The sequence below is a fragment of the Pseudopodoces humilis genome, chromosome 7 (genome assembly GCF_049639895.1).
Source record: "Pseudopodoces humilis isolate 2021_Gansu_Grassland_sample_001 chromosome 7, ASM4963989v1, whole genome shotgun sequence".
In the NCBI taxonomy this organism is placed as follows: domain Eukaryota; kingdom Metazoa; phylum Chordata; class Aves; order Passeriformes; family Paridae; genus Pseudopodoces; species Pseudopodoces humilis.
The window spans coordinates 24,237,154-24,249,878 of NC_142206.1; the positions used below are offsets into that span (position 1 = coordinate 24,237,154).

Genomic DNA, 12,725 nt, shown 5'->3' on the forward strand with positions numbered 1-12,725 from the left:
TACCAGCCTCTGTAGGAACAGCAGTGACTGCTGGTTAGAGGTCACTCTCTATTCCTGAATGTTAGTGACTGGGCATCTTAAAACTGAACTAAGCTGACATGAACCTTGGGGTTTGGATACACTATAAGGAAGATGAGTGGAAATATACTGTCTGTGGGTGCAGTCCTGAGACTTTGCACTCTTACTTCTATGAACAGTAGTACATTTTTCATATAGTTGCTTTTTTTTTGTTTTGGAATAAGTTTCTGTAACTTGAAAATACTTAGTTTGCTGTAATGCTTATTTTGAATTATCTAGTCCTTGTGATGCCTTTACCCAGATTGTGTGGTCCCATCTGAGCGAGTTTTCTTTGAGGGAGCCTGCTGCTGTTGGTATGGAATAGAGTAGCAGTGGTGTTCAGTCAGTGGACTCATTTATCCTGAGCTCATCTGGTTAAGCAGTGTTCCTCGTGCAGGTAAAACCTCACACACTACATTCTTTTTGCTCTTAAACATCAGAGGTTACCATTTTGTAACTAAGACACCTAGTAGAAGTAGTCTGCAAAAGTTGTAGCCACTTTTTTTCTTTTAATGAGTAATTAGCCTTTTTCAGAAGCTCCAAATAATGAAGATTAAGACAGACACACTGTGTATCCTTTCTAGCCCTTGCATTTCTAGGGAGGTGTGATGTATTTTCATCTTACTACTGCACTTCCATATGAAAACTGGTTGTGAAGCATAAATTGCACATCTGTTTGATAACTAGAACAGAGTTATTGAAGAGTTGGACAGGCAGGCTTAAAATAACACAGTTCTACGCTAGATTTTAATCTGTTCCATGTAACTGCTGCTTTTGTTGTTTGCTATGTGGACCAGCAGTCTCTGCGTAAGAGCCATTACTAAAACTGTCTTGCCTGATTACAGTAAAAATGTGGCTTTAAATTAGTACTTGTACAACAGATCTATGCCAGAGCTTCTGCAAATGTCTGAAATCTTCCTTGCACAGGACCCCTAGGCTGGGGTTGCAGTTGACATAAAGCTGCTTGGTGCTTATGGTGAGTTTGCACACTGATAGCAGGTGATCGCGAGTGTTCTCCATCCTGTGTTAACTGATATGATCCTGTTCATTGCTCCACTGCCTTGATTTAGTAGTCACAGTCTCCTCCCTTAACCTGAAATGGGCATGCACTCGTGGAACAGAGCTCTGTTGCAAGTGGAGGTTTGGCCCTTATTGGTAAGTGCTGTGGTATTGTGCACTTAAACTGGGGCAGTTTGTGAATAGTTTGTGTTGGCTGACACTAGAGTTACTGCCACTACCTCTCAATTACTAGCTGCTCTCTGAAACTTAGTGACATTTAAATTAATCCATATGTTCCTTTGCCATATTCAGCAGACATTCTGAAGAACTATTTGTTAATTAGCTCAGGATGTTAAAACAGCAATGCCTGCAAACCTGCATAAACTTATTTTAAATTTGAAGCTGAATCAGAGGTGAAATACAGGAATAATTGAGTAGCAGAAGATATAGTTGGTTTTATGAATGAGTTTTTGCCCTGTGTCTTTGTAGTGTTTGGTTGGACTCAATATCCTGGGAGTTCTGAACTAAAACTTGTGCACATAAATTAATAAAGCCTAATCTTTACCCCAGACAATATTTAAATAACATTAAACTGAATTTTAAAAATGATTCCTCTGTATTGTTTGTAACAAGTCAATATGAACAGTGACTTTCTCCAGAAACTGTATTGTCACAGTATGGGTCCTGGTTCCCCTCCTTTGTCACAGATTATTTATTAGTATTGAAGGGGCGAGGCTTAAAATTTAAACATTAGAAGGGCTAAACATTTTCAGTGTTCAATATCTGTGGTTATCAATGACTAAACAGTTAGGAAACTTGAGCTGTTGAGGTTTTGTCCTTCAGATTTCTTTGAGAGGTTGTTTTTTATTCTTTATTTAGGCAATCAAATTGGGCTGCTTCAACTTGGTTCGCAAATGAGCCGTCTAAAAGGAGATGGCCAGACACTAACTGATCCATAACTTTTTTTTTTAGAACAACTAATTTCACTGTTGCCTGTTTCTGTGACTTTATGGCACTATAAGTGAGAAGTTTAGAAACGTGGTGCCGTAGGGAGCAAGGAGAATTTGCATTTACTGCTCTACTTCCGGGTCCTCAGTGGTCCACAAATTCCTGCTACAGAGGAGTTTGTGAAAGACTCAAACTTGTTTTTGAAGAAATCCCTAAACAGCCTTTATAATATAAGCAAACAGGTGTAGTGCAGGATACTTCCATTGCAGGCTTTGACAATGACTACATGAATTGCATCCTTCAGAATCTTGCTATGCAGGTGGAAAACACCTGTGAGGAAACACAGTGAGGACCCAGCACCTCCTGCTGTGTAGGAATTTACTGGAAGTGCTGTTTAATGTATTTGAGCTGCTATTCCTTGTATGATGAATTGCACACAGTGGTGCTGGTATTTATTGCCTGCTGTTGTAGCTGAGAACAATGTTTGTCTGATCAAAACAGCTTCTGCTTTCTTTACTTTTGACATTGGTGTTTTGTGTAATGCCACAAGTTCTGTAGGGTGGTTACCTCTGGGGTGGGTATCTCTGGTGGTCAAAGGCTAGAACAGAAAATCAGTTGCCTTGAAGGGAGGAAAAGGGTAATGCATGAGGGTGTAATCTTGCTGTGACTGACAAGGCCATTATGTGAGGTCCAAAACCTGTTGATTATAGCTAATGGAAGGGAGGGGAATTTGTTTGAAGCACAGCAGTAATTAATAATTAGCAGTATAGCTAGTGATCTGGTACTCCTGACTACTGTCATGACTTAGATCCAACTGCAAACTAAGCTCAGCATGAATAAAAGGAAGAAGATGGGTTTCAGAGCTTTTATTTTCAAGGGATAAGACTTTTCCTTTTTCAAGTTGTAAGGATATAACTTGTTTTACTTCAGGATCTTCTATGCTTATGTTTTAAAGTGGAGCATTGTAACAAAACTGAGAGCAAGGAAAGTAAATGCTTCATCTATCGGCTGTGATTTTCGATGGTTTTTCGCATCCACTTTTTCAGGCGGAATACATGGGTGTAAAATCCATATTTGCCATCTCGGTCACAGCCTTCTCCCCATGAAACTATTCCCACTTGATACCAACGGTTGTCATCTGGGTTCTAAAGTAAAGAAAAAATGGTATTGGGACAAGGAGCAAGAGATTTGATAAAATCAGAGAATCATTAAGGTTGGAAAAGACTTCCAAGATCAAGTCCAACCTTTGACCAAACACCACCATGTTAACCAAACCACAGCACTGAGTGTACTCTTTCAGTGAAGAAATTCCTCCTTATGTCCAGCTTGGACGTCCCTTGTCACAGCTTGAGGCCATTTTCTCTTGTCCTTTGCTTGACAGGAAGAAGATGCCGAGGGCCACCTAACTCCAACCTCCTTTCAGGTCTCCCATGAGCTTCATTTTCTCCAGGCTAAACGAGCCCAGCTCCCTCAGCTGCGCCTCGTAAGACTTATGCTCTGGATTGTTTAGCAGCTTGTTGATTAGATTGTTGCCCTCTCATCTAAACCTTGGATGTGCTTCAGCCTGTTTAATGATGGATGCTAACTTGGGATTCAGACTGGCATCTTTAACAGAGTTTGTTGGAGTAATTTTGTCTCTACTCTTAAATCTGTAATTAAGAATTAGCCATCACTCATGTGTCCTGCAGGTGATCTCCCAATATGCTGGGAGTTCAGTATCAAAATGGGGCTGGATGACTGCAGGATTTGTCTCCATTGCTCCCCTTGGGCACAAGCTGGGTTTGCTTCAGCCACTCAGCAGTGGCTCAACTCTGCTGTTGTTCATTAGAGTATGAAGTTCAGCATAGAACAAACCTGTTGCTGTATGTCTTATAAGCTTGAACTTGTTGAACATACCTTCATTACAAAAGGTCCCCCACTGTCCCCTTCACAGGCATCTCCTCTCTTTAATGCATCAGGACTGTAACCTACAGGCAAGAAAAATGGACATTTGACTGTAGGGGGAGTTGGCTGGTGTTGGCCATGTTTTCTTTAAAGTTTTGGGATACATGGCATAAATGTTTTGGTACCCATGAGATTGTTTTCTGATTCTGTCAACTCTTGGACTTATGCTTTTCACATATGTAAAAATTCTAAGTCTGCATCTATCTTTGCAGCATTCTTGAATCCACCCTCTGTGCTCTCATTCCTGTTTTTTCATCAGAATTGCTGTTACTGTCAGTACTGATGCTGTACAGCAGCTGTAGCTTGAGCTACTGTGCTTTTCTTGTCTTAGAAACTTATTTGTAATAATCCATGTTCCCTGTTCTTCTGTTTACTATAGATACATTGTTGTCCACACTTTCACCTTCCTGTCACTCTTGAGTTCTGCTTGACCTTTCCCCAGCTGTTTTCCTGAAGTCTCACTATGAGAAAGAGGATTTTGTTCATTCCTGATGAAATAGATAGTATTCCTGCATTTTCCCATCACCCGTGTCTCCATTTTTTTTCTGTATGTCTGCATCTCAGCTATTTCAAAGAATGTTGTCTAGAAAAAGAATCAATAAGAACTGTGTTTTCAGCACACTCATGTAAGTGACTCCCATCGTAACTCAAGCAAATCACATGTTTAAATGCAAGCAGCACAAATTTAGGGAAAAATCACAAGGCTTGCTTGTAGAAACTGATAAAGTCTGCACAAGTGAAGAATTACTAAATTCTTCAGCAGAAATTATTAAACTGCTACATAAATCCATGGTCTCTTGGTAACTTGAATTCTCTGCCCACTTCTCACTCAAAAAGGGTATGAAGCTAGAAGAGATTTAGGAAGGTAGGAGCCTTCAAACTTTGTGGCCATGAGTATGAATGGGCTCCAAAAGATTGAGACAAGCTAGTAGATAGGATAATAGGTGTGCAGCCTTTAATTCAAGAAGTCCCTGAACTGCTGTATGTACTGGTGAAAAGATAATTTTATTTCTGCTTAGTTGTCCCACAGCTGCTGCTGCTACTTAGTGCCATTAGACTTGTGCCTTACACAGGTTGGAGTTGCAAACTTTATTCCTACCTTCAAGTATTCCAACCTTCATGTTTTCTGAGAGCTGAGAAAGTTCTTATCATAGGGAAGTTATTCTTTGTGGAGGGCATTTGCAAATTTATCAGAAGGTAACCTTGCTGCACGAGTCACACCAGGAGCTCAGAGCCCTTCACGTGTGCCTGTGACTCCAGTGTTACTTACCTGCACAGAACATGTTGTCAGTGACTTTAACTCTGGTGGATGCCTTGCAGGTACTTTGATCTACAATGGGCAGATTGACCTGTTGCAGAACTGTGGGCAGGTTGGAGGGGTTAGTGGCCCACGTTTCTTTCAAGTTTCCCCAGCCAGTTACCCTCCCTTTGTAACCTGCCAGCATCAGCCTGTGGAAGGAAGCACAAGTATAATTAAATGTATTGCAACAGCTTTCTCCTGCCTGGCACTCTTACTGCTTGAGAAGTCATCTTTTTCATTCTCCTCCTCACCTCTGCACAACCTCTTTGGTAGGTAGGCACACAGGATGGATGTAGTCACTGAAGCTGATGGGTCTCTTTAAGTGCATGAGTGCAATGTCTCGGTCCATGTTCTCTTTCCAGTTGTACTTGGGATGGATGATGATTTTATCCAACAGAGCAATCTTCTCTTTATTCTTTTCATATCTGAAATAGTTATGAAGGAAAGAACTTGCTGTACAGTAGCAGCTGAGAGTCTCAGCTTTGTACCCTCTGAGATAATGCTGTCTTTACATAGGCGCACCCTTTTAGATTTCCCAGGCTTCCTTGCTTTCTTTCACTTTAACCTTTCAAGATCAGCAAGAGCAGCAAATGACAGCCCCATTAGATCCTGTTATTGAGAGGCATGTAACATTAGCTATAATATTTCCTTGGATACTGAATGACAGCCCAACTTCAAAGTATCTCATAACTTCAAGAGGAAGCCTAGTTCCTTCTCACTTCATTCAGACTCTTACTTTGCTCTTGCGTGCTTGCCAATTCGCACCAATATGTCATTTGTACTTAAGTTCTTATCCCAGGGTGGATAAAAAAGACAATGAGCAGCAGTCAGGATCCAGGTGTCACTGATGAGGCTGGCACCACACAGCAGCTCCTGAGGAGACTTTTTGTAGAGCATCACCTGCCTGAGAGATGAGGAAGAAGGAAGGCCTTAGCAGGACTAAATGGGTCCTGCTAAAAAAAGTGCAGAATTGGCAGTGAGCAGGAAACAGCATTGCACAAAACTGTCTAAGTAGCTCTTTAGAAAAAGTCTTCCTAGACATACATGTATGTCCTATATAGTAGGCCATTTTCCCCATTTATTTCACCTGGAGAAGTTTCTCATCCTTTTTGTTTCAGCAAAGCTGGAAAGAGGAAGACATGAAGATGAAACACACCAACACACTTGCTTCCTCCAGTTCTTGCATTGCATACTTGATTCAAAAGGTGAGTTTCTTTCCAGCTATTTTAGTACTGTTCTGTCAACCACTTCAAGAAGCTTTAGATTAGAATCTGTAATTCGTGCACACTGCCTAAGATAGGAAAGCCCTTTTATTTCTACCTGCTTGAGCTGAAGAGAAGAGAGACAGACACAATTCCCAAATGCAAAGACAGTACTTACCAGGGGGAGCTGCCAACTTCTGCATCATCACCACCAACAACTCTTCCTGTGTAGGAATCCAACAGCTCCCTCTCACTTTTGTCTGTTATCTTTTTCTTCTCAAATAAAGGACGACTGCCACAATCTGAAAAACAAGCAATCTGGATTTGCTGCTCTACCTGATTCACAGTAGACAGCTGTTATCTGCTGTCAGCATGCAAAGCTGGAAGATCTTAGAAAGGAAGTGCTTACTAGTTCCATGATTGGAACTGGATATTGACTTCCAAGAGTTCTTCAAGGAATTTAAGTATCTTCCCCTGCTTTTATCAGCTTTTGGCTAGCTGATGTTTCTGAGGAACAGTAAATAGGAAGAAGCTTCAGCCCTTCTGCAAACATGCTATATATAGAGAGAGAGTTTTTGCTCACCTGCTTCACCTGAACCAAAAGTTTTTTCATCAAAGAAGGTTTTGAACTCTTTAGGAATAGTAGAACGTCCTGATATTCCCTCAGACTCTTGGTTGTCATCCTCTAGCGAGCTGTCTGAGAAATGGAAAGACAAAGATAGTAAAAGGCTTAAGTGTAGTTGCCATAATTATCAGCAGTGTAAATGTTCTTTTCCCCACAGAGTGGGTCTGATGAAGAAATGATGTTTTAAAATACCAGTGCTCTTTCTAACATGCCTTGTCCACCACTGTGAGTTTTCAGGTAGAAGAGAATACCTGAGAGAGGTAACAGTGCTATGCACTTCAGGCAGGTTAGTACATGTGATATATGGACAAACAGGACTCCCATGGGCAGACTGCATGTACATCCTTGTCTATGCCTCCCAGGCCAAGCACTTCATTCTACTCCTGTTGTTATTTGTCACTGCCTCAAATGTGTGCCTACCCAAACCTATGCAGACTTCTCACCACAGTAGTGCAGATCACAGTAGTCAAAGTAGGGTGGTTCCTCCGTGACACACCAGACACCCTCATCATCTCTGTCTGGATTCCGGCAGTAATTCTCCTGCAGCTCCACTTCTGGGTCAATGTCTTTTCCATGGAGCACCTCTTTGGCTTTCTCAGAGTTCCATGGCAGACACTTAGCTCCAGACACGGTGACTGAGAGAGCCCCTGTGTAAAGCGTGCCTTTCTCTGGTTCACAAGGTTCCGTTGGGGTAGGTTCTATGGCTGGTGGAGTAAATGGAACTGTTGTTCTATCTTCACCTGGAAAGACAGAGAGCTGTCTTAAGCCATAGCTATATACTCAGAGGTGCTGTTAACAAATAGCACCACACCCCCTTCTCTAAAGCCTAGAGTTCCGTGGAACCTTCCATTATGTTTAGGAGCTCCCACTGTGTTCCCATGCATGTGGTGGCCCTCTAAAATATTGCAGTGTCAGAGGTGGTCCAGCAGTATGTGAAGTGAGGCTGGCACTATTCATCACACTTCTCTTTGTCACTAAGGTATGAGGAACAATATTGTGTTGCCTTCTGGGACATCTTTGAGAACCAGCTCAAGGGATGGGTAGGTGTCTCAGGCATCAAAATTCTGCTGTATTAGGTCCTCCAACACCTTATTCTGAAATGCTTAACTAGGCCATATTTGGGGGAGCCTTTTACTGTGCTGTTCTACTGAAATGGCACATTTACCTTTTGCCAATGTTTCTATGTCTAATGATAAGTGAAAAATTTCCCTGCAAGACTTTTCACACTTTTTCTTGCAAGTGTCCTAATGACTGCAAGTTTTAAGCAGCATTTCCTGAATGAGTGGGTACCCAATGATCTGTTCTTGCTTGGTCTCAAGGTGCTTTCTCCTTGTGAACAGGGAAAGTCCCCATGTGAGGAGAGACCCTATTTGACTATTCATGCTGGTCTGGTCCACAACAGTCACTAGGCAAGTAGCAGTCACCTTAATCGGTGGGGCTGCTCCTGTTTTTTGACTCATGTCAACATGATTATAAAAGAACTGTGCATAAAACCAAGGCTTTTCTAATCCTGCTATATCTATGCACATGGAAATGTAACTGTAAGATACTGCAGGTCAGAAATTTGCTGGTGAACAGAAGTAGCACAGATGCCCGATGGCCTCAAAGCAGGGCAGTATTTCTTCTCAGTTTGTTAGATTCTGCAGACCAGAGCAATGGCAATGGCTTTTAAAATATCAAAATGCCCTATGTCAAAATGGTTTCCAACCTCTAACTTATGCTTATGAGTTGTTGCTTCTACTCTATGTTTTTGGAAGAGAAACTTCTGCTGTATGAGAAGGTTCTCTCCTTTACCAGTTCTTCTGAGACAGAGGCCAAGTCTCAGGGAAGTTGCTCTGTACTGGGGAGAAACTGGAATGTGTAAGTGTAGGGGGATGGTCCTCCATGTCCAGTGCAAGGATGAGAGAATGGCATCTTCAAAATTGTGAGTATTAAACTGCACACCTCCACAGGAGAGAATGATACTAAGGCAGGCAGTCAAGCAAAAACTAGTTATTTTGTCCTAAAGGTAGGAATTCAGAACAAAAAACATTATTGACTCATGTCTGTCACAAATTAGAGACAACTGCATTAGGATTTTGGGGTGACTGACTAGAAAATATTGTAGAACATTCTAGGGGACTGCTGAGACTGGTTTTAATTTAGATCTAGATTAGCATAATTTAGACAAAACAGCTCATTATGTATGGACAACTCAGTGACTTTTCTTCTTCAGCTCTTTTACCCTTTAAGATGCAGTTTCTCTACTCCTACTGACCTCTGTTCATGTAAGCATTCCCCCTCCTTAACCCTCTCCTTGACTGCTTTAGTATCAGTCTCAGTGCAGTGTTTTGCTGTGAGTGAAGGGGTCTCTGGAGTGCTGAGGCATACCACACACGGGGATGGGGCACGCCTCCCGTTCCACCGTTGGGTCTCGAGTATAGCACCATGGGCCTTCTGAGTTGTTGTCTGGGTTCCTGCAGTAGTTCTCAATGAGGTTGGGATAAACGGTGGCATTAAATCTATGAGAGACAAAGCTAGTTAGGCTAGGAAGGAAGGACCTCCCAGAGAACTCTTAAGGGTATGTGGGAGATGAACTTACTTAGGAATATGTGGATATTTGCTTGTCCACACTTGACATTCAATCCCAGACTTAGTGTGGCTAATTGTTCCCCGATAGTTCTGGCCCAGCCCAAGAGCGCAGTTACCTGTCAAAATCCCAACACAGTGTAAGCCAGAGTCAGTGGAGAACTGGATGTTACATTTTTCAAGGTCAGAAGTACCATCTCATGTATTCCTTTAGCTTTTGCTAAAAAGTTATGAGCCTGCACAACAGAGGTATCCTCTTCCTGTGAGAAGAGCACACAGCCTAAGTTTTCCCTTCCTTATCAGAGGCTGCTATCCCTGAGGCCTCTGTGCTTTGCTTTTTGCTTTGGCTCACAGCCTTTCTGAGAGGCTGCTCACACCTGACTGTGTCACAAGGATAGGGATATTTACCCCATGCTATTTCAGTGCACAAGGCAGATTGTCCGCTGAAATGGTTAGTGGGGATATAAAGAGTAAGAAATAATTTAAAATTCCTCCCCAGTTATTTTTCTTTATAATTAGATGGCTTCTCCAACATCAGTTTATTTTTTTTTCTGTATAATCTCTGCAGGAAGCAAGTTCCTGGCACTCACTGTATCTGGGAGACTGAGGTCAGCATGAAGTTCATACCTTCTAGACAAGCATCCAGAACTGTCCTGGACATTCCCAGGCCCTGACATACTAGCAAAATAAGAAGAAAGAAACACATTATATGAAAGCAATCCAAATAAGCATCATCATTTGAATCAGTTTATCATCTAGAGACAAACCAGTGCTTAGCCCTGGAAAGTGAGCCCTTAAAAGGGAGCCATCTCTCCAGGATGAGACAGTGCATCCTAAGGGATAAGAGTACCTGCAGGACTCGGAACAACTTACCTTGGTATTTTGACCAAAATATGTCCTGTAAAATAGAAAAAAAAGGAAAAATATGTATTTAGGGACACAGAACATCACATTTTTCTTGGCTACTGCAATTCAAACCAGTAAGCGAATGTCCCATCACAACAAAAAGCCTAACCTAGCTCTGTTTATACCAATTACTATGGAGTCAAAGCTAAAAATTCCCATACAAAACCACATTCCCACACATCAGACTCAGGAATCAAGACAGTACTCTTGTTTCTAAAGAGACCAAATATGTTTACAACCTTCATCAACCTGCAGAGCAAGCAGAGCTTTCTGTAGAGCAGTGGACTACAGTGCAGAAGTCCAAGCAGCTGAACCTGGAATTTCTAAGGCCACAGATCACATGTACATATTGCTCAGCTCTTTGGATCTACATCTCTACCATGCAGCCTGAGGCTGATTGCTTTTGAAGTACCCCACAGAGGTAGCATCTTGTTGGCTTAACCTCCTAACTGTTTATCTGTTGTATTTTTGGGTGTGGAATTCTGCAGGGACATCAGCCTTGGAGCTAGGAGGAAATTCCAAAAGGATGCAGCACAAATTTGGCAGAGTGAGTGAGTCTGGAAACCAGAAAAAGGGACAGGGTGTGCAAAAGCTTCAGCTCAAGGGAGTCTGAGGCACCTGCACTCAGTGTTTGGCTTCTATGCCAGTGCTTCTGTGAGTGTCTGGGGCAGCAGCTCTCATGTGTGAGGTACCATGCGGAGCTGGTGGAAGATGCTATTCAGGACCAATGGCACCTTGTCACTTCATGCTTGGAGAGGGAGAGAAAAGAACCTGAGCTTTCAGATGTATTCCCTGCAGTATCTCAAGGAGGGAAGCCCCCAAAGGAAGCCTGAGCTTGCCATGTGGTGTGCACACATCAACCTCATCTTTGGTTCACAGAATTGAGTATTATAACCCTGGCCTCTGGCTGTGTGTAACCTGCTGGTGTCTCCCTACAGAGGCTGGCTGGGGGAATGTTTCCTGGTACGTACCGTCTGATCGATGGATTCCAGGGCTTCAAAAGCCTCCTCATAACTGCATTTCTCCTCCAGGCACTCTCGCTCCAGGTTTCCCTTAAGCATCTCTTCTAGAAATCCCTTGTTGGCACGTCGGTGGCGCCTGAGCAGTGACAGTGCCTGCCCCTTTTCCAGGAAAACTATCAGGTCAGAACACTGCCAGTCAAAGGGCTGCTCACAGCCAGAGGGCACCTTTGTCTCCCCTTTCAGTTTCCAAAAACCACATGCAGCAGCTGTGGTGATCCCACAGCCCAGCCTCCCCCAGTGCACCATACAGAGAGGAGAAGCCCTGTCAGGTCTACACTTGATCAGAGTAGGCTCTCTGGAACTCATCCTGTCACAGCTCCCGTCACTTAGGGAACAGAAGTAACAGGAGCACTGCTTCCTCAGCAAAGCTGCTCTGCTCATTTGCAGTTAGATAGAGGCTCGTTTGCTTTGAGCCTGCTGCTGTCCCTGTCCCCAGCCACTGTATTTCCAGCTTGCCAACCTCAGACCACTGTGATAAGTACAGCTTGGTTTCATTTCATACTCAGAGCCCCTGATTTGAGACCTGGAGACAGGTCTTCCCCCACACAGTAGTGGGTCTGAGAGTACTTAACCTCTTCTTAAGAAAAGACATTTAGAGTCTCTAATAAAAGGAGCAGTGAGCAGGAAGGTGGCATATTTTGTACCTAAAGTTTTGATAAGGGACAGCTGGGGAGACAATGGAGAATTGAAATCACCTAGGTCAGCTGAGGAACTGTATCCCTAAAAGCCCCATGGTTGTGTTACACTCGATCCTGGATGGATCACAGTCCCCTGCCATTTCCTAGGTGACCCATAAAATCCACTGAGTTGCTGTCACCAACTGACAGATGCAGCTGCATTCTCCTATGTTAATTCCAGTCTCAGCACCCTTTTGCTCCCAACTTCAAGCTTTTAGCCTGTCCTCTTGACTTGAGGAAGAAAACTTGCCACCTGTGTTACCCCTGGAAAGAACTAACCCCATCTTTCTTCCTCCTATCATCTATTGGTAGTTCTTCCCTTGAGTCTTACCTCCAGCATGGCTCAAGGTGAGGTGCAGAAGGCTGAAGAAGAGCAGGCCCCTCAGTATGCTGGTTTTGGTGTGCGCCATGCTGTATAACCCTGGCTGCAGGGGAATTGCAAAGGAAGCAGAATAAGCAGAGTCTCAGCCCTGCTGG

General features: G+C 43.0%; 1 protein-coding gene across 2 annotated transcripts; it reads right to left on the reverse strand.

Moving 5' to 3' along the window:
• Window positions 1-2,855: 2,855 nt before the first annotated feature.
• F2 (coagulation factor II, thrombin) lies at window positions 2,856-12,725 on the reverse strand. 2 transcript variants are annotated; one of them, XM_005522452.2, is made up of 14 exons: window positions 12,580-12,725; window positions 11,521-11,684; window positions 10,517-10,541; window positions 10,271-10,321; window positions 9,657-9,762; window positions 9,446-9,576; window positions 7,519-7,815; window positions 7,034-7,147; window positions 6,629-6,752; window positions 5,985-6,152; window positions 5,500-5,673; window positions 5,219-5,397; window positions 3,901-3,971; window positions 2,856-3,149 (listed from the first exon to the last, which is right to left on the reverse strand). In XM_005522452.2, the coding sequence occupies exons 1-14, from the start codon at window positions 12,656-12,658 to the stop codon at window positions 3,006-3,008; spliced, it is 1,827 nt and encodes a 608-aa protein (XP_005522509.1). In that variant the 5' UTR covers window positions 12,659-12,725; the 3' UTR covers window positions 2,856-3,005. The 2 variants fall into 2 exon arrangements, with proteins under 2 accessions (XP_005522509.1, XP_014107354.2); XM_014251879.2 differs by lacking the exon at window positions 12,580-12,725 and having other exon boundaries at window positions 11,521-11,952.